Raw genomic sequence first — 22,786 nt, forward strand, 5'->3', positions numbered from 1 at the left:
TTGTCCTTAGCCTTGTAAACCACACACAGCTGACCAGTAGGGTGAACCAGATTGAGTCATAGCACTAATTACATGTTTTAAATGGGCCAACTGGGAAATGAGGATACGGTGAAGAGCAAAACACTTAAAAAATTAAAGTCACAATTATTTGATTATCACCATACAATTAAATCCTTGGATAAATGTATTCTCGCATGCCCTCACCGCCCACACATACTCTGCAGCAAATGATTTGTAGTGTAAGAAATGCCTTATGAAAATGGTCCCAACTGTAGGTAAATGGCAGACTAGAGGGCCTTTAGCAGTTTTATCAAGCAGTAAAACCCAGCAGGATCCCTTTTCATGTGGAGAGTGTGAGAACAGAGTGGGTCATTTCAAGGATCAGCTCTGAAAGGTTTCCAGCACCACGATAAGATAACCAAAAGCAGGCAGAGAGGAGAGGAGGACTGTGTTGTTTTTGCTGTATACACATCCCTGTCTATCTGTGACACATTCAGCCTCACCCTCGCACCCAGCTAGGGGTGCTCCCTAGCTCAGCTCTGGGGTATAATTTTTTTGTTATTTACAGTTCTGCATACATGGCCTTAATTAGAGTTTTGGCCAGAGAGCTCACTGCTCGCAGAAGATGTGTTCCAGATGTTAGCAGGAATTCCAAGCGCTTTGTAAAGAAAAGAAACAGTACTCTGCAGGAGTTGACTAAAGAAACTTGAGTCAGAGCAAACTGTTGAGGGATTCGAGAGAACAGGGGAAAAGGGGCCTCTTGCTCAATCACGGGCACAGATTTAACTCGTCAGAATTCAGGTTTATATAAGTAACTATCTAGAGTTGAAAACAGCATGTTCTTTTACCCTACAGTATTTTGGTGAACCACAAAGTTGATGACAATCGGTGTGTTTTCAAGCACTGAGCACTCCTTACATTTGTTTTGCAAGTTCTCATGAATTAACTACAAAGTACATACTCACCTTATCAGGAGTTTCTATACTTTCTCAGTTATGAGCTAAGCAAGCAAGAGATTCTGTAGGGGCAGTGAAAAAAATGTTTCAGGAAATAAACCCCAAAAAAAATTCAAGGAGGAAAACTGACTGACATTCCTCCGATCTTTAAAAACCAGAGGGATATATGATAGTTGTGTTTTTCAAATGTCCACATAGTTTGCATGAATGGAGATTTCCCATGCGTGAGATTCTACTCTGATGTAGTCTGTCTGGATGTTTGAATACTAAGATGAAAGCTGCTTGTGATTGCAATTGGTGTACAGTAGACATCTTAAAAGGCCCAGTGCAGTCAAAAACATGATTCTCCTGTGTTTTATATAGTGTATATATATTTCCACACTGAGGGTGGAACAATACTGTGAAAATGATAATACCCTTTTAATTTAAGAGCTGTTTGAAAATGTAAGCCTGTTTTGGTGGGGTGAGTTTTGGCCTGCCTGGTGACATCACTAGGTGGTAAATTAGTTACAAAACCAACAAGAGTTCCAAACCCCTTTGCCAATAAGGCTAGTTTTATATTTTCCCCTCCCCACTCAGACCACTCCCTGACAGTCCTAGCAAAATTCTTGCTTAATAATTTGCTGTTTGCTAAGAACCTGTTTTTGTTTTCTTTTTTACCATTTTAATTTAAAACAATCACAGTAAGGTACTTAATTGTTAACCAGAAATGATTTGATATTGAGATCATTGGACCTTTTTTAAAGAGATTTTCTGGATGTTTTGTATACTTTTTAGCTAGTACTTCTGAAAGTAGCACCCAAGAAACAAAAATAGTCCCTATAAATTGTGCAAAATTGTATGCAAAGTCGTAACGTAATTGCTCTCGAGCCCCCTGCAGCGCACGTGTCCCTTTGCTCACCCCGCAACCTCATTTGACAATGCTGTGACGATCTGATCCCGCCTCCCACTAACTTTGCAACCTCATTGTACATCATTCCACTTGCCAATCAACATTTTCCTACAGTTCGGTTGTGGCTAGTTCCCGTGACTAGTATGGCAAGCAAACGATTGTAATAATGTCATTTTATACAATGGAAAAGTTATAGGCCTATTTACAGGTAACTGCCAAAATAAACGAAACACCAACATAACGTGTCATAATAGGCTGTTGGGCCTCCAGAATAGTTTCAAACCACCTACAAATAGCGTTTGACATTGTGGGGAATAACAAATTGCCACAGTTGGTCAAATGTTCAGGTCCTCACAAGAATAAAAAAAATCATGCTCCTTTGAGACCCCATCTTTCAAAATGACAGAGGTCTCTTCTAGCCATGGTAGCCAAAATAATGGGCAACTGGGCATTTTTATACATGACCCTAAGCATGATGGGATGTTAATTGCTTAATTAACTCAGGAACCATACCTGTGTGGAAGCACCTGCTCTCAATATACATTGTATTTGTATCCCTCATTTACTCAAGTGTTTCCTTTATTTTGGCAGTTACCTATATATATTAGCGTCAAACGTCCTACTCCTTGAAACTCATGCAATGGTTATATATAGCATTTGCTTACGTGATGAATGATGATCGCAGACAATCAACTGCAGTGTTTGATTATTACCCCACATCATGGAATATCTGTGTGAACGTTTATAAGGACAGAAGGTAGACACGTTAAATTATTTTATTTGGATGGCTGGATGGTTGACACAACAGAATGGTAGGCCGATATGTTCTTGTCTAAAAAGTGGCTAAAAGTTTGCTTCAACATGTGTGTTGTTGTGAATGGCGATCGGGATAAATAGATGGACCCACGCCTGGTAAAAAAACCTTAGCCTATTGTGAAGTACTGTATATTCCAAAATTCACCAGCTGCACCATTTAGGAGCTAAAGGTTGTCAGCACAGTGTTTATGATCAGACATTTATCTTCTAATGTATTTGTGTGGCTACGATGCACAACGTTTTCTAGTTTGTAGGGAAATGCATTGAAAGAGAAATGCCGCTACTACCGAGGTCTAATATATCTAACTTCTCATTTCAGATGCTTTCTAACATCTGATGCATGGATTTGATCGGCGCATTCAATGTATTTTTTTGCTCTTATAATGGTAAGCGCATGCAGCCACTCATCCCACTTGCCTCAGAGAGCGTGTTCCTAACACGACAGGAACGAGCGTGTAGGTCTCATACACTAAATGATGGCAGGATAGAATGTAAGGATTCGGTGCATTTTTCCACTGGGAGAGGACTGTAGATCGTTTATGCATGTATGAGCTTTTGATTTGATTTACACGTCGAGTCCAAAACGGGAGGTTTAAAAAATGAGGTAGTTTTCAATTCTCTGGAAAGTCTCTTTAATTAACAAACTGATAATCATACCAGACGGTATATATTGAGTTGATAAGCTACGTGTATTGATTCTAATTATGTATTTTATCAACGTTTGTAATCCCCCCCCCCCCCCCCCCCCCACCACAAAATCCTATTCCTTTGAAATACCATTTAGTGGAGTAAAAGTTATTTGGGTAGAAGTGCTGTGATCACTGTCTGTGGCCACAGTCTTCTAATGTGTTTACACTTTTAGGTAGAGGGAAATTTTTAATTTTGAAAAGGAGCCTCAGAGGTCTGGAGTTAATAGATTTTGAGTTGATGATTGTTTACATGAACACATTCTTTATTCCCAGGAAAATGGGCCACTTGGATTGTTCCGAGCAGATCTGGCCATTTTTTATGGTTGAATGTTGATCGAGCTTTACCAAATCCTTTCCCGGATCTCACATGTTTATTTAGTTAACTTTCAGGGACCTCTGACTTTGTGTAGTTCAATTCACATATGTATTGTTTTGCATGTTGGCATTCTGCAATAACATACTTATCTGAGAATTAGGCCTATTATCAAACCTGTACATTAATAGCCCATATTGATTTCTACTTAGTCATATGACTTGACATCCCAACATGACTGACACAAAGGTTGAACCTAGAGGTTGAGATTTAGACATCTGTTGACTCTGGCTCAATGGCAAGGTGGCACTGTTTGTTGGTGTATTTTTGTTTTTCTGATGGGGATGAGTGAGTTCCCAGCCAGGACAATCCCCACGACGCCCCTACCTAATTATCACAGAGACACGGGTCAGATAGGCTGGAAGTAAGCTGCCTGATTGAGACAATAGCTGCAGGCTGCCGCTCGGGATTAAGCTATGTGACGGGGTGTGAGTGGGAGGTGGATGGGGGTGGGAAGAGCAGCTTGGGGCGGGCTGTTAGTTCACACTCGTTTCCTCCCACTGTAGGCTAGTCACTGGGAGGGCAGGCAGCCTCCACTCAAAGATAGCGCTGTGTCTTTATCTTTGTCTTGCCACCAGCTGCCCTTTCTGCCGTTCTGTCTTAATTCATGTGCATTAAGAAGGTGGGTGTTTGTGTGTAGTGGACTGGTGGCCTTCAACATTGCAGTTGGGGCTTGCACAGGGACTTCCACGTGCCAGCACTCAGACAAGCTGGTAAAGGATGTACTAAAGAGGGAATCCGCTGCCATTTATATTGCTTGAACATTCCCATCTAGAAACCATGGCTGGATTTTACGGCTGTTTGCTGGGGAAGAAGTAAGTGTGCTCTGCTTTTCTGGTTAGATATATCTCCTCAGACCCTGGCAGGATATCAAACATATCTATCGCCAGAGCATTTATCTGAATGGAACATAGCATAAATGAGTATGTGTCCCTGGTAGTCTGCTTAAAGTACATGGTGGTTGTGCATGTATGTCTTAGATAAGGGCTATAATTATTTTACTAACCCTAATATTAGGACACAGTAGGCCTGCATTGGTTTTGCAAGTCCTAGCATATGACTGAATAGTTAATTTGAAACTGTAGCGTGGACAGGATTGTGAATACTCTGTATATGGGCTGTTTGTTTGCAGTGTCAGAGAACGATCTCCCCTTTATCCTAGTCTTCTACATGCACAAAGTCATAAACCCTGCCTATTTGTAAAACGTGTCTTCTTAAAATTGTATTTTAACCCTAAACTTAACCACACTGCTAACCGTATGCCTAACCTTAAATTCAGTCCAAAAAGCTAATTTTGGTTTTCATGATATAGCCAGTTTTGACTTTGTGGATGTAGAATCTAGTGGAAACCCTTTATCCTTCGGTCTCATGACATTTAAGACAATAAAAGCTTTATTGACCACTCGCTTAGTTCATTGAAAAAAATGTGAGAGCCAGGCAGCCCTTTTGTTAACCTTGTGAACTGACTCACTTAACAGTAACTCTGCCTGAAAGGGATCAGTTATTCTCCCCCAGAGTGAGTAACTGACTGCCACGGTTTATTCACATCCATCCACCCCCACATCCCAAACACCCATTTCATGGTTTGTCAGCTGTCCCAACTAAGTTCCTCATAGCAGCAGTCTGGCTAAGTACTGGCTTTCATGTGACATCTTGCACACAAACTGACTTAGAAATGGAGACCATATACAGTATGGATACCAAGCACAGTAGAGTACACAACATACCATCCTAAAGTAAACAACTCCGCTAAGATGTGTGGGACACCTGCACTCTTTCACATTGTGCTCTTTTACGCAGTCTTCTCTGGACAGTTGAAGCCTTACCATTTCCAGATGGAGCTGGTTTAATGTTAATACTCCAAGTCAGTAAGAAGGGCTGTTTTGAACTGTGCTATCACCTAATGTTTTTTTTCTCCTTGTTGGATTAACAAACTAGATTAATGCATGTGCACACACGCAGAATGTTTTTCTTGCTGTACGCCTTGTATTTGGGGCAGATGTGTAGCCTAACCCTTTTGTTGACAGGTGTCTAATTGCACCCTTGAATGCACCCTTGATGCAACTTGTAAATTCATGATACCCATTTCATAGTCAGACTTAGTCACTCCTTTTAATGTAGAAACCGGAAGTAAAGAGAATTCCATGGTTTTGTGCCTCTGGTTCTAGACAAACATTAAGGTATGTGAGGTTTTCGTCAACAGCTGAAATATCTTTGGTAAGGAAGAACTGTGCTGCGACGAGCTGACCAACCACTTTAGAAATACAGCCTCGTATAGGGGCTCCACCCATTTGAAAAGTGTTCACTCAACATGGCAAATAAAGTTGGGTTCAACTTCAATAAAATGGACAACACTTCCTTTCATGATATCCTAAATTCCACCCATTGGAAATACTATAGTAGTTCCTTCCAGGCAGCTTTGCCCTGCGGTAGCCTTGTTTGGAATGTCCTGGTTACTGTACTTCTCTTATTATGTTTTATTGGATATCCTGTTTGGTTGTTGTGGCTCTCTTGATATGATACAAACTCAGTTCTGTGGAATAGATGGTTTCCTGCCCAGGGCTGAAAATGGACGCTAGGAAAATTATTGGGATCCGTTTGCCCGCATTGCATTCAGTATGAACGTTTTATGTTGAGCTACTGGCCTAGTACACACACCACTAACTTTACTTGCACACAATCTATATCTGTCCTAAGTACTTCACTGGCTATGTGTATAATTTAGACTGCCAGAGATCTTTCTCACCAGTTGAAAGTAAAGTATAAACTACCAAACAAAACGCCCAGTGTCATTGCTTAGCACTGCCGTTCAGTAACTATATTCACACGGAGCATTTTATTTTTACCTTTAAAAAATAGGCATGAAGACCTTGAAGTTTCAGGGGGTTCTTGTGTTCAACATAACTGTGGAAATGTGTTGTAGCCCATCCCTACTTAAGATAATGTAATCAATTCTTTAACCCAGTTGATGGTTTGCACTGGTTCCATAGACGGATAACTCTATTACAGGGCCAAACCAGCGCTGAGTGATTTGTTTTGCCCCATACAAAGTTTTTTGCAAAATAAAATAAAAATGGGACTTTTGGTCAGACTAAAATCACCAGGATTTTAGCAAAAAATCTGTTTCATTTAGGAAATCTGTTCAAGTTGTCTGACAAATAGGAATATCTGACTGACCCAAATAGAAACAATCATGTGTAGATTTGGTCTAGACCATCCAAGTTTGGTGATTGCGTGCATTATAATAATAGCCAAATTTGTAGAATAATACCTAAATATGCAAAGAATATTGCATTTTTCTACCTTGGTGTACCTCATTTGAGTATGTTACCATGTGTAAATCCACTTCCTGTAGTTCAATAACCAAAATATATATTTTTTCAAACTCACTGTGGCATGTCAAAGCTGACACCCCAGACATCTTTGAATCTTAGTTTGGCGCATATAAACTGAGTGAGATTGGTAACAGAATTTCGGTACAAACTTTACATCTGCACAGTTCTTCCAGTAAATGTGTTTGTCAAATATTCAGTGTACATGCATTTGAAGTGAGAAATCTGAGACGCCGGGGCAATTCCACAGTAACGGAAAAGTAATCAATAAAAGGTTTCTAAATGGTCTACTCGTGAGGTTGTGCCGTCATGCTTTTGCATTATTTACAATTCACATAGGCCTACCTGCAGTGAGTACTCCATTCATCTTGTATCCATCCCCATTTCCAAAGAGCTCCTCTTGTCCGGTTACCAAAGACTGCTCCGCCTAACATATTCAAATGATTCAGTCATGTAACACCACATCAACGGTAGGCCTAGGCTATATCTTGCTTATTGAGAACGTGCCTTGCAATGCAATTTACGGGAGCCTAGTATTTTCTTTTAGTTGCGGTGCGCTACGATTTGCCATTGCGTTAGGTTTGTTGAAGTTCCAGTGTAGTCAAACATGAATTTCCTGTGTTTTTATATATAAAATTTCCACATTGAGGTTTCGAAGTACTGTGACATGATAACCCTGGGCACAATGTCTATTCCGCTTTGGCTCAGCATAATTTCATTGCAATTATGTGGAAACAATGTTCCTTCAACCAGTGTATGCACAGTGGGAAAGCATTTTTTAAAGTGTGTGTTTCTGTTTGAATAGACAGCCTGAAATTTCTGCCTGTTTTGGCCAGCCTGGTGACATCACCGGTAAATTAGTTAATAGACCAATAAGAAAGTCCTAAATCTCTCTGCCAATAACAGCAAATTTTCAGTTTTGCCTTCCACTCCCAGACAGTCGTAGCAAAATTCTTGCTTGAGAAATTGCTCTTTGCGAAGCTCTTTTACTGTGATTGTTTTCAATAAAAAAAATGTAAGATACTTAATTGTTACCCAGGAATGATTTGATATTGATTACTGCTGCATTGGACCTTTAAAATAGAGGCCTTTACTTCCTATTCCATAAATATTAGAAGTATCCTGGATGTTGACAAGAAAAGTCTCAAAGGACACTAAGGCTTCAATCGCACAATATGTTCAGCACAGCAAATGTGGATTTAGAGTCTGGATGTGAAAACCAGATGGCTTTCTACTGACTCTGCTGAAGAGTGTGTGTGAAAGTTATAATCAAGGTGTTGTCTGTCTCATAAACCTTGCTAGTTGCTATCCTCTAATCCTTGATTGCATAACATAGGTGACTCCTCACATCTGACTTTGAAATAGGGGATCTCCAGTACAAAAACAATACTCAAACCTGGCTGTGTCCTTATATGGAATTGGCAGACTCATCTGTTTAAATTCCCCATAACTGCCTGTGTTCAAATGCTTTTTCATCTAAGTAATGGTTTGTTTATCTAACAGTCTTGTTTCTATCATTTAATGCTGCTCCTTTCCACCATCTCTCTCTTTCTCTCTCCCTTTCAACTCCCCCTGAAAAGTTAAAACATGAAACGGCGGACGTCATCGCTGCTAGCCAGTATTCGAGGCAGTCCAAGGTCAGTCCGTTAGCCAAGCTGAAACCTGCTGCCTCTGAACCATGCTGCCCCATTGAGTAGTTTGTGACGGGTTGGTCACGTGGTCAGACCCTGGGAGGTTATGGTCCATAGGCTAACTGTGACAACCCCAGGTGGCATATTCCCCCCAGAATGCAGTTCATAAGTACAACTAGTATGATTCGCTTTGGTCTACAGGTCCACACAGTCAATCTAATTTATCCTGTAGTCTAAATCAACTGTGGGTGGTGTTTGTGTTGTAAATGTATGTCTCTTTGTGTTGGTGGTGGTTTTTGTCAGTCACATTGTCCACCTAGGTAATAATGCCTCTATCTTTTGAAGCTTTATTCATCTGTGAAGCAGCGATTGGGAACATTTTCCTCAGAGTATGAGAGGAAATTAATAGGCAGTATCAGATGGGAGAGTAATGGTAAAGATGGCAGTTGTCCAGTGAAGTCAGGCTCATTAGATCAGATTTCTCTCTCTGCCTCTCTCTGCTCTCATGTGTTAAAGTCAACGACTGTGCTGCTTTTGTCGCCTGACGAACGCTGTGGAATTTTTCAACTGGCCGATTTCACACCAGCGGGAGCGGAAAATATTTTTGGTATCTCCGATTGTTCTGGCAATTCTTACATATAAACTTCATTGGGAGGAAGGATGTTTGACATGCTTTTTACATTTCTATCATTTTTTGTTGTTGGTGACAATCATGACGAATGAATCCTTTTTAGACCTATACATGTCTCCCGTAAGACCCTATAATCTGTGAACCGTACATGATACAGACAACATCTTGGTGTCAATATACTCCTTATAGTGTTCTCTCAAATATGCAGTATGTGGTGATTCTGCATCTTTTTAAATTCAACATTAATATCCAGGAAAGCCAGGTTTCCAAAAGCTGGGCCTAAAATAGTGTATAAGAGATCATACAAAATATTTTGTTGTGACTGTTAAAAATATTTGTTGGTCAAATTGATAAATTGTGAGTAAACTCCAAGAAGAAACTGTATTATGAAGCCAAGATCAATGATGGGGAAAACCTTGGAGTACTTATTCATGCATGAAACAAATAATGAAAGAAATGCAATTAAATGGTAGAATTTTGTATGGGATAGGTGGACAAATGATTGTTATCGATCAATAATGACAAACCTCCTGGCATTGACAACTTAGATGGAAAGCTACTAAGGATGGTAGGAGTGGCTATAAAGTCTGTCATAATGTCATATATTTTGTGCCTAGGGGAAAGTGTTTGTACTCAGGTCTGGAGGAAAGCCAAAGTCCTTCCACTACCCAAGAATGGTAAAGTGGCCTTTACTGGTTCTAACAGCTAATTATTCAACACTGTACGAGTCATCAACCACAGCTAGTGAATTCACTGCAACCCTAAACCAAAAAAGTTGCAGTCGGTTTTAGAATGGGTGGCCAGTTATAAACTGGTCATGAACATCACTAAAATGAAGAGCATTGTATTTGGTACAAATCATTCCCCAAGTTCTAGACCCCAACTGAATCTGGTAATAAAAGGTGTGACTGTTGAGGAGACTAAATTACTTAACGTTACCTTCGATTGTAAACTGTCATGGTCAAAACGTATTGATTCAATGGTTGTAAAAGATGGGGCGAGGTCTGTCCGTGATAAAGAGATGTTATGCTTTTTTGACACCACACTCCACAAAGCAAGTCCTGCAGGCTCTAGTTTTATCTTAATAATTATTATCCAGTCATATGGTCAAGTGCTGCAAAGATTAACCTAGTTAAGCTGCGGCTGGCCTAGAACCGAGCGGCACATTTTATGATTTATTGTAATCAGAGGGCTAATATCCATAATATGCATGTCAGTCTCTCTTGGCTAAGAGTTGTGGAACGACTGACTGAGTCACTTGTTTTTTATAAGAAATGTTGGCAATTCCAAATTGTTTGCGTAGTCAATTTACACACAGCACTGACACGCATGCCACCAAGGGTCTTTTCACAGTCCCAGGTTCAGAACAAATCCAAAGAAACGTACAGTATTATACAGAGCCATGATTGAATGGAACTCCAATCTCATGTAGCGCATCAATGTGACCTACTTTTTGTGTGTATGTACAGTGCTTTCGGAAAGTATTCAGACCACTTGACTTTTTCCCAAGAAAATGTTGTGTTACAGCCTTATTCTAAAATGTATTTAAATTGTTTTTTCCCTCATCAATCTACTGTACACAATACCCCATAATGAAGAAGCAAAAACAGGTTTAGACATTTTTGCAAATGTATTGAAACCCTTTACTCAGTACTTTGAATCACCTTTGACAGCGATTACAGCCTCGAGTCTTCTTGGATGACACTATAAAAGCTTGGCACACCTGTATTTGGGGAGTTTCTCCCATTCTTCACTGCAGATCCACTCAAGCTCTGTCAGGTTGGATGGGGAATGTTGCTGCACAGCTATTTTCAGGTCTCTCCAGAGATATTCTGGCTGGGCCACTCAAGGACAGTCAGAGACTTGTCCCGATGCCACTCCTGTATTGTATTGGCTTTGGGCTTGGTTTTTGTCCTGTTGGAAGAATGAACCTTCACCCCTAGTCTGAGGTCCTGAGTGCTCTGGAGCAGGTTTTCATCAAGGATCTCTTTGTACTTTGCTCCGTTCATCTTTGCCTCAATCCTGACTAGTCTCCCTGCCGCTGAAAAACATCCCCACAGCATGATGCTGCCACCACCATGCTTCACCGAAGGAATGGTGCCAGGTTTCCTCCAGATGTGACGCTTTTGCATTCAGGCCAGTTCAATCTTGGTTTCATCAGACCAGATAATCTTGTTTCTCATGCTCAGTCTTTAGGTGCCTTTTGGCGAACTCCATGCAGGCTGTCATGTGCTTTTTTACTGAGTGGCTTCTGTCTGGCCACTCTACCATAAAGGCCTGCTTGGGAGTGCTGCAGAGATGGATGTCCTTCTGGACGGTTCTCCCATCTTCACAAAAACTCTGGAGCTTTGTCAGTGACCATCAGGTTCTTGTTCACCTCCCTGACCAAGGACCTTCTCCCCCGATTTGCTCAGTTTGGCCAGCTCTAGGAAGAGTCTTGGTGGTTCCAAACTTCTTCCATTTTAAGAATGATGGAGGCCACTGTTCTTGGAGACCTTCAATGCTGCAGAAATGTTTTGAGGATTGTGTCAAGGCACATATGTCTCGGAGCTTCACGGATAATTCCTTCAACCGCATGGCTTGGTTTTTGCTCTCACATGCATTGCCTTTCCAAATCATGTCCAATCACTTGAATTTGCCACAGGTGGACTCCAACCAAGTTGTAGAAACAGCTCAAGGATGATCAATGGAAACCAGATGCAATTGAGCTCCATTTCGAGTCTTGTAGCAAAGAGTCTGATTACTTATGTAAATAAGGTATCTTTTTATTTTTAAGAAATTTGGAAATCTGTATAAGCTTTGTCTTTATGGGGTACTGTGTAGAGATTGAGGAAAATGTGTAAAATTATAAATTTTCCTCAATTTGAGAATAAGGCTTAACGTAAGAGAATGTGGAAAAAGTGAAGGGGTCTGAGTACTTTCCGACTGCCTCCATCAGTTACACATACAGTGCACACGCACGCTACATGTTTTGAAATGTATGTAAATTGTAAAGCCTTTTGTCTGTAATGTCTTTCGTTATGTGTCGAACCCCAGTAAGACTAACTGTCGCTAATGTGGATCCTATGAAATTAAAAGTATCTCAACTAACCTTTTTTTGAATTTGCTTAACTTCCAGAGTGGCCTCTCTGGTACTTTTTAATGATATGACCCATTTTATACATAGAAATTAACCAAACACAGCTTTACTTTAGGATTACACATTCAGCAAAGGGAGTTCCCTTTGAATCAATTTCCCATTCACTGTGTTGGTGGTGCTCATAAAATGTATCAAATTTAGAATTAGCATAGAGCCTACTCTGGAAGTGTGTTTTACTAGTATATTGTTCCAAACAATATTTCTTAAAATGATCCAAATCAAAACGGGTAGTATTGAGATATTAATATCTTTAATGTTGAATAAATGTATTTCAGAGTCAAGACATAGTGTATATTTTAGAGCACCGAATAAGGAGTATAATGACACCAAGATGTTGCCTGTCATGTACAGTTCATGGATTACATGGTCTTACAAGAGGCTTATTGGTTTAAAAAGGGTCTAATGGCCACTTTCATCATGATTTTCAAAAATAAAATAAAAATGTAAAAAGATTGTTAAACAGGCTTCCTCCCAATGACGTTCCTATGTGAGAATTGCCAGAAAAATCTGAGATGCCCAAAATATTTTCTGTTCCCGCTGGTGTGGAATCTCTAACTCGAATATTGTAGCTTCAGTTGAGAAACCAAGGACTTGACAGTTTACTTTCTCAGACAATGTTGTCTAGTAGTAACTTTAGCTAGTTTTCTGTTTTGCTATTAGCATTCCCAAAGGAACGAGGAAGCCTTAATGTATGTTCATAAATGTAAAGGTGTTAAAGTTGTTGAAATAAACAACTCAAACTAATGTAACCAAATGCTTGTTGTGACATCTAGCTCTGTCTGGAGTTCTGCATATGATATTCTTACAAAATAACTTGGGTAATGAAGTTGCCATGTTTATTGAAAATATCAGATTCAAAAGTACTTGGAATTCAGCAGGGACATAACTGTAGATGTGACGTAACAGCAGACACACATACTGTAAGCTGCTGCGAGCATCCTGTCACACCAGGAAGTGGAGTACAGTACACACTGCAGCTGCTTATTCCCATGAGACAGTACTGCCTCTGGATTTTCTCAGCATGATTTATAGTTGGGTGCTTGATGTTTAAGCATAAAAACAGTTTAAAAATAATAGTGGTGATATTAAGTCTGAATATTTCAAATGTATGGTTGATTTATGAACCGTTTTATACATTTGAGCCTTAAATTTGTCTTAGTTTATATTTTAAGCATAAAATTATGTAATTTGTATGAGCAATTGCTTGTCATCTCACACTGTATTACCTTGTGGAATTTCTGTAAAATAAGGCAAAGTCAAATTGGGGATGGGTTACATTTTAATTTGGACAAACTTTACAAATCTGCTCATGGGGCATGCTGAGATCGCATGCCACATGTTCCATTATGATTTATGTTTCTCCATTCTACAATTTCTAATGTCACACCAAAGGACATGATGTCTTAACATAGCACGAAAGAAAAGAAGCAGTCTGATTTTATTATTTTAAAGTATATTTTGTCAAATACACACTGTTATAGAACATCAAATACTTCAAATAAAACACACACAAAAGAACATTAAGCAACATTGTGCTGTAAAATGTCAAAGCTCACTTGGGCCCCCGAGTGGCCAGCGGTCTAAGGCACTGCATCTGTGCTAAGAGGAGTCCCTGGTTCGAATCCAGGCTGCATCACATCCAGCAGTGATTGAGAGCCCCATAGGGCGGCGCACAGCGTCAGCCAGGGTAGGCCGTTATTGTAAATAAGAATGTGTTCTTAACTGACTTGCCTAGTTTAAATAAAAATAGGTTTGAAGTGAAGAAAATTCTGGTGTTCAATCACCTGACAACAATGCTTAAAAAGTGAACATGTAAATCATTCTAATGCTCTTTTTTTTTTATTTTTTTTTTTTTTTTTGGAATTTATTCATGAAATAACATTTTACTGAAGTAAGTTAAGCAGTTCTAAACCTCTTTCTCCATTTCTCCCAAAGCTTTTCTCTTTGTGATGGTCACAAAGACTTCATTCTAAGTCTTTCCATTTCCCCAATGGATTTCTGCTTTTGATATCTATAAGAAAAAATAAATAAAATTACAATCTCAAAAGTAGGCCTAATACTCAATTAGGATCAGGAGTGAAAGATTTCATTTCTTCCCATTACGGGGACCTCCTATGTGTGCAATTGTTTTTATGGGCATAATCATAGAATTACACAGAATCCCTAATGATTTAATAGGATGTCTATGGGCCTAATAGTAAGATGTCTTAACTTTTAAAATGTACTAGCATACTTTAAAAAAAATTGTTGCATTAACACAACCAGTCATGATGTTATCTGTTTGTCAAACAATTACTTCAAAAGGCTGTACTGTAGGCTACCTGTGCACATTACTCGGGGACGGCGCAAAGTCGGCTGTTGCAGAAATAAAATGGTTTTAAGCCCAATTTACAGTGCATTCGGAAAGTATTACATTGTTACGTTACAGCCTTATTCTAAAATGGAGTCAATAAAAAAAAATCCCTCAATCTACACAATATCCCATAACGATGGGAAAACTGGTTTAGATTTTTCAGACGTTTTAAAAATATAAAACAAACCTTATTTACATAAGTATTCAGACCCTTAGCTATGAGACCACAAAATTGAGCTCCGGTGCATCCTGTTTCCATTGATTATCCTTGATGTTTCTACAACTTCATTGGAGTTAACCTGTGGTAAATTCAATTGATTGGACATGATTTGCATGTCAGAGCAGAAACCAAGTCATGAGGTTGAAGGAGTTGTCTGTAGAGCTCGGAGACAGGATTGTGGATTGCCAAAAGGTACTTAAAGGACTCTTAGACCATCAGAAACAAGATTCTCTGGTCTGATGAAACCAAGATTGAACTCTTTGGCCAGAATGCCAAGTGTCACATCTGGAGGAAACCAGGCACCGCTCATCACCTGGCCAATACCATCCCTATGGTGATGCATGGTGGGGGTAGTGTCATGCTGTGGGAATGTTTTTCAGCGGCAGGGACTGTGAGACTAGTCAGGATCGAGAGAAAGATGAATGGAGCAAAGTACAGGGAGATCCTTGACGAAAAGCGTTCTGCAGCAGGTTAGGACCTCAGACTGGGGTGAAGGTTCACCTTCCAACAGGACAACGACCTTACGCACACAGTCAAGACATTGCAGGAGGGTCTTCGGGACAAGTCAATGTTCTTGAGTGGCCCAGCCAGAGCCTGGACTTGAACCTGATCGAATATCTCTGGCGAGACCTGAAAATAGCTGTGCAGCGACGCTCCCTATTCCACCTGACAGAGCTTGAGAGGATCTGCCGAGAAGAATAGGAGAAACTCCCCAAATACAGGTGTGCCAAGCTTGTAGTGTAATACCCAAGAAGACTCGAGGCTGTAATCGCTGCCAATGGCGCTTTAACAAAGTATTGAGTAAAGGATCTGAATACTTATGTAAATGTGATAACCCTTTGTCATTATGGGGTATTGTGTGTAGATTTCTGACGGGGAAAACGGTTTAATCAATTTTAGAATATGGCTGTAACAATGTAGAAAAAGTGAAGCCGTCTGAATAGTTTCTGAATGCACTAGATATTTTTCTGCTCATAATTACTGACATTTAGTAGGCTATTTTATTAATCAACTTGGCTCTGATTATAGGTTCTCTTCTGTCATTACTTGATGCTTGTCTAGAATACTAAATAAAGCCTTGCTCACCAGAATGTCATAAATCGATAGATTTATCAATGCATCATCAACAATCTAGTTGACATCGGTAAAGTTCTCTTTAATATTTCTGCTTCTTTCACAGAGCAAGAACATTTGGTGACCAGGGAGATTTCCAAATGAGTTTAACCGGTTTTAAGGAAATGAAAAGCTGTGGAAGTAGATCCAACATGTTTCTGATAGTATTTCAGTTTGTCTAGAATGCTTTTTTTTTGTGGTTAAATGAAATACTGTCAGCTTTTATGTCGCTGAAGAAATTGCATGTTTATTCTACACAATTGTCCTTACGCGCACCTTCGTTCTCTCAATATGCTGAAAGAAATCATTAATATTTCTCCACATCTGTTAGCGAGACAATTAACATTTGGTCTATAATTTTACTGCGAGGAACACTTAATTCTGCAGCGGTTAATAGCATAATAGGCTACATGTAAGGCCTACTTTCAGTGTCCAGACTTCAGTTAATATTCCAACTATTAGGCTACTCCATTCTAAAATAATTACGGCATCCATACAGTGCCATTTTATAAATGCAAAAAGACGTTACTTACAAAACACCAAAAAGTGTTATGAATGATATTTGTTGTCATTCATTAGGCCTACCCAAGTCTTGTAACCTGAATTGATGCGTATACTGCTGTCCGTGTGCGTTTCGGTCTCGGCCACTCATCGCTGCAATGGCAATTTGTTTTATCATTGAACCACACCACATTTGAGTTTGTTCGCAAATTTTTCTTGCGACTGACATGCGGGAATGATAGCGTTCCTACCGGACCGTTCCGACTTACTTTCACCACTGATTAGGACTATGTTAAAATCTCAAGCTTTTTTTATATTTTCTGTTTACTTTCTGCGTCTCAGGACATCTCTTTTCTCAGCATTTCTCTCCATGTTTTCTCTACCACTCCATCTCGTCTTAAGCAGACAGACTTGTTTTCTTTTTGCCTGTTATCTAACAATGTACCCAGGATCTTGATTTGTACTGAACAAAAATATTAATGCAACATGTAAAATGTTGGGCCCATATTGCATGAACTGAAATGAAAGATCCCAGAAACGTTCCATATGCACAAAAAGCTTCTCTCAAATTTTGTGCACAAATTTGTTTGCATCCCTGTTAGTGAGCGTTTCTCCTTTGCCAATAATCTGCCCACCTGATAGGTGTGGCATATTAAACAGCATGATCATTACACAGGTGCACCTTGTGCTGGGGGCAAAAGGCCACCCTAAAATATGCTCTCTTTTTTTGCCACAGATGTCAAGTTTTGAGTGTGCAATTGGCATGCTGACTGCAGGAATGTCCACCAGAGCTGTTGCCAGAAAGGAATGGTAATTTCTCTACCATAAGCCACCTTCAACATAGTTTTAGAGAATTTGGCAGTACCTCCCACCGGCCTCACAACCACAGACCACATGTATGGCATCGTGTGGGTGAGCGGTTTGTCAATTTTGTGAATGAAGTGCCCCATGGTGGCGGGGTTATGGTATGTGCAGGCATACACATGCATTTTATTGATGGCTGTTACGTACGCCTCTTGGAGGGAACGCAACACCCTGTTACAACTTTCTGTGGAGTGAAAAAAGGTGTGCGGGTAAGGATGACCGAGGCAGAGTGTACCGTTTACAGGAAATTTATTCTTCCACCTTGTGAAGGAAAAGGAGCTGGACAGAAGCAAAGAAAGTCAAAGTTCGCCCAATCCTACCTTACCTGCTTACCCACTGGTTACTTTTCTTAGCACCACCTGGCGCGCTAACCAAAATACAGGGGGTGGTCCGCCCAGGTCTTACCTATTGTGCATAGACATAGTAAATCATACGGGTATATGTTCGCAGGCCTCTTGCCTAAACACCCCCAAGGTGCCCCCCCCCCGGGAACAAATCAAATTTAGTGAACAATTTGAATAAACCAAAACACTAGGTATTATGGTATACACATACCTGTACATGAGCAGCTACAAAACACTTTCTAACCAACACAGCACATACAAAGAAGCTCTCTCTCCTAACAAAGGAACACTGGCTTTTCAAGCTGCAAGAGGAGTCGGTAATTGCAAAGCTGTATCCCCTGACTAGAGGGTTGGGTCAGAGCGCCAATTAGTGATGGGTTGACCAATCAGCTGCTTTGGAAACCATTTCCTGAAACACATATACATACAAACCCACAACACAAACTGGGGAACCTAACGATGGCAATTTGAATGAATAAATAACATTTTGAAAAAATAACATTTACAATACATTCACAGATGTCACAACACACTGTGCCCTCAGGCCCCTACTCCACCACTACCACACATCTACAGTACTAAATCTGTGTGTGTGTGCATGTGCCTATGTTTGTTGCTTCACAGTCCCTACTGTTTTTTATTTTTCTGTTTTTTTAAATCTTAAGTTTACTGCTTGCATCAGTTACTTGATGTGAAATAGAGTTCCATGTAGTTATGGCTCTATGTAGTACTGTGTGCCTCCCATAGTCTGTTCTGGACTTGGACTGTGAAGAGACCTCTTGTGACTTGTAGGGTATGCATGGGTGTCCAATCTGTTTGCCAGTAGTTCAAACAGACAGCTTGGTGCATTCATGTCAATACCGCTCATAAATACAAGTAGTGATGAAGTCCATCTCTCCTCCACTTTGAGCCAGGATGGATTGACATGCATATTATTAATATTAGCTCTGTTTACATCAAAGGGACAGCTGTGCTGCCCTGTTCTGAGCCAATTGCAATTTTCCTAAGCCCTTTTTTGTGGCACCTGACCACACGACTGAACAGTAGTCAAGATGCGACAACTAGGGGCTGTAGGACCTGCCTTGTTGATAGTGTTGTTAAGAAGGCAAAGCAGCGCTTTATTATGGACATACTGCTCCCCATCTTAGCTACTGGGCTCCCGAGTGGCACAGCAGTCTAAGGCACTGCATCTCAGTGCAAGAGGTGTCACTACAGTCCCTGGTTCGAATCCAGGCTGTATCACATCTGGCCGTGATTGGGTGGCACACAATTGGCCCAGCGTCATCACTAAATAAGAATTTGTTCTTAACTGACTTGACTAGTTAAATAAAGGTTACGTTTAAAAATAATAATACTGTTGTATCAACATGTTTTGACCATGACAGTTTACAATCTAGGGTTACTCCAAGCAGTGAGGTTTAGTGAGGTTTTTTTTTTTTATTTTTTTTTTTTGCACTGCATCACATGTATGGTCAGATACTGACTGGTTTTCTGATCAATTCCCCTACCTTTCTTTTAAGGTATCTGTGACCAACATATGCATATCTGTATTCCCGGTCATGTGAAATCCATAGATTAGGGCCTAATGAATTTATTTCAATTGTCTGATTTCCTTATGAACTGTAATTCGGTAAAATCTTTGAAATTGTTCCATACTGAGTTCATATTTGGCAATCTGGGGCCTCGGAGTTTAGCTAGCATTTTACTACTGTACCCACTAAAATATGTTCACATTATGTCATACAGATTTAATGATTTCAAGCATTTTCATGTAAAAGGTGTTGCACCAAATGAAAATAAAATGGCCACTAATGTGGGAGGATCAAAAAAAGTCCTAAATATTGATACATTAATAATCAAAAACTCACCCTCCGAGCATGCCATGTGCAGAAGACATGACTGGAGCACTTCCTGTTTGGGCAAGGATCCTCCAACCGCAATGGTTTCCAGATAATAGCTCGTTTTAATATCACAATATTGCGTCACACCGGTGGACAACTTTTTTTTTAAATAATCAACGACATTTGTTCAGAGAGAATTAAGTATGGATGGACTTGGGAAATATTCTCACGAATAGACATCTGTGTTAACATGCTACATATTGGAATAGAAGGGTTTTGCTTATTTTTCTTCTTAATTTATATTTGAATCTTATAAAACACTTCACATTTAGTTAAAGTACATTATAAAAATGTTATTAATGGTATGAGTCTGTAGATCCAAACAAAGCAGTGTATTCATAATCATACAATAGAGTTTTCATAAATGAAAGTAAGTTATTCATGTTTTTGGCACAATAAAGTGAAAAAAAGCAGTGGCACGTCAACCACCAATTTATTCTGACTGCCTCAGGTATTTGTACTATGCAGCTGAGTGTGATTGAAAGTGTTAGTATTGTAACTTCTCTCCCTTTCGTTCCCTCTGTTGATATTCCTTGTTTTTAATAATCATCGCATCCAGACTTAAGTTAATGTGGAAATTAACAAGTTACTCATAAGTAAATGCATTTGAAGACCTTTATTAAGACTGCCCCCGAGCCAGGGATATTGATTTGCACAAAGCATAGCCATTCTCATAAGCTCTAACCCCTCATCATGCCCTTTAATAAAGTTCGCAGGAAATCATACATGCCGAAGATGTAATTGCATTTGAATCATCTTTATTAATGGAGTAACTAGTTTAGCATGTGTGGTCGAATTCCAAATTGCCTCAACATCCTGTTTAGTCATTCGGTGGGGCCAGGGGCTGGGACTGGCTGTCACTGACCCTCTGACTTCCTCCTGCTGGGTCGGCGTGGTGAGGCTGTTCTGCTGGGTGCTCAAGACCAGAGCTATCTCCAGCCTCCAGACAGGCCCCTCCAGTAATCTGCCCCAGCCAGGCACATGCTGCTTATCTCAGCCTCTTCCTGTGCCACGGCTGGGCGGTGGCATGTAGGGCGTTGTGGTAGAGAGAGACTGGTAGCCCCTCCCTGATCTCTCCTCAAATAGAGAGCAGGGTTATGAAAATGGTTGTTACCATCGACGGAGATTCACACAGCTGAGTTACAGTAAATTGGGATGAATAAAATGCAGTGCCTGATTTGAATCTGTTATTGTAGTCAGTCCATATAGACAATGGTCTTATTTATTCGTTTCTCAAATCCCTGGAAGGCTTCCCTCTGTATTATAGTAAATGCCTGTCTCTCCCTCTACCTCACAGCAGTGACTGCAGCATCATGGCCTCTGGACCATCAGATGTGATGACCAACCAGGAATCTGCAGACCCCACAGAAGAGTGCACAGGTAAACTCACACTTTAACTGGCTTTGATAGCCCTTTAAATGGGCTCTTCACTATTATCTTGTCATTGGTAAATAGCACTACCACAGACAGTTTCCTATGACTGCATTACGGCAGATCCGATCTGATCAGATTTACAGTATCTAGTCTGTAGGGAGGGAATGGCAAAACGACTCCTTGTCCACACAGTTGACATATATCCTCAGAGGCATAGATCCATGTCTCAGAAGCCTTGGGGTTCATTGTAAGTTGAAGTGATAATTTTATCATTGTGAGAATGCATCCACATAATCCATGCAAAGGTATTAGTGTTTCTTCTAGACCCGTGTGCTGTTAGCTCTCAGAAAGCATTGGCCTTCAAGGATGATCAGGCCAAGCTTAAGAAAGTGATATTATTATTATTATTAGTTGTATTGGCAGGAAATGAAGTAAAATATAATACATCTCACCACCCCTAAAGAACATATTTTTACAATGTCCATCCCCCAACCCTTCAACCCTACTGTGATGTGCTCTGGGAACGAGGAAGTCACGGACTGCAAGGTCAGGCTCGGCCCCGTCTCTGGAGGGCTAGCCGGGATGTGGATTAGCCCTTTCCTTCAGGAATAGGTCACACTGACAATCTCCTCTATTGGATTGAACTTCTAAAGCGGAGGGCGAAGTCCATTAAAGTAAATCATTTGTCAATGGCTGGAGGTGTGCCGGCCAGGCGGCGTGCCAGGGGATAATGTGGCGTACCCTGATAGTCAGGGGGAGGGGGTTAAGCTGCAGTCAAGATAGAAGCCCTGTGTGTAATATGTCTGTGGAATTAGAGGGATCTTGCCCATGCCTCTTCCCAGGGTTACAGTTTGTAATAGAATTAACATCAACTCAATGAGAGTAATTTGTTAGGTACGGCAGTGCCCACTAGATCAATGAGAATATTTTGTGGGAGAGTTTCTTGTGTCTGACTGTTTAATTTATGTTTCCCATCTAAGCCCAAATATGGCCTGTTGGTTAAAAAAAAAAGAACTCTGCACAAAATATCTTGGTGTCAGCTTACATGTTCAGCTACTATATACATTCATAAATCTGTAGTAGTCCCCCTCCTACTGGAATTGAGTTTTCCCTTGATTTGTTGACTTCCGCCATACTGAATGGCCCAATTCAAAGTGTGTGTGATAATGCCAGCTCAAGGCCTTGTCTGTAATTGGATCTCAAGTGTTTTCCAGATCATGTGAGCCACAGGATTGTGTGGCTTTATATATATATATAAATATAGTCACTACTACCAACATTCTCTTCTCCAAGGCAGTGCTTGCTCTTTAATCAGACAATTGCATTCCTGGCTGCTAAAGGTCTCCATCCTAGGATTGTTCATGTTGTAGTCATCCCCTCTCAAATATTGGCAACATTTGTATGGATCCAACTAACTTGACCTTCTCTTTGATAATTGGCCTTTCTGCTACACTGTTTCACCTTCTGCTGCTATTTTGGCGTAATGTCATATTGTTTCTAAAATAGCGTTTGTGTTGTATTATGATTTTGCACCTCAGCAAACAGTTAAGATCTCTGCCTTGTATCATTCTCAAGATTTGGGGTAGGGGACAGAGTTTTTAGTTTAAAAGAGGTGTTGACATTTTAAACTGTGGTGGTAAATTTTAAATTGAATTGT

General features: G+C 40.2%; 1 protein-coding gene across 7 annotated transcripts in view; it reads left to right on the forward strand.

The window, feature by feature from the left end:
• The first annotated feature begins 2,367 nt into the window (after positions 1-2,367).
• Positions 2,368-22,786, forward strand: part of LOC139574050 (CRACD-like protein) — a 34,206-nt gene continuing 13,787 nt past the window's right edge. For 2 of the 7 annotated variants that reach the window (XM_071398178.1, XM_071398186.1), the window contains exons 1-2: positions 17,388-17,456; positions 21,053-21,135. In XM_071398178.1, coding sequence (XP_071254279.1) covers positions 17,410-17,456; positions 21,053-21,135 — 130 coding nt within the window. In that variant the 5' untranslated portion in view covers positions 17,388-17,409. Of the gene's footprint in view, positions 2,661-2,983; positions 3,051-4,209; positions 4,542-17,387; positions 17,457-20,852; positions 20,901-21,052; positions 21,136-22,786 lie in introns of those variants that run through there. The other 5 variants (XM_071398182.1, XM_071398183.1, XM_071398181.1 and 2 more) reach the window with 5 other exon arrangements.

The sequence above is a fragment of the Salvelinus alpinus genome, chromosome 4 (genome assembly GCF_045679555.1).
Source record: "Salvelinus alpinus chromosome 4, SLU_Salpinus.1, whole genome shotgun sequence".
Classification (NCBI taxonomy): Eukaryota; Metazoa; Chordata; class Actinopteri; order Salmoniformes; family Salmonidae; genus Salvelinus; species Salvelinus alpinus.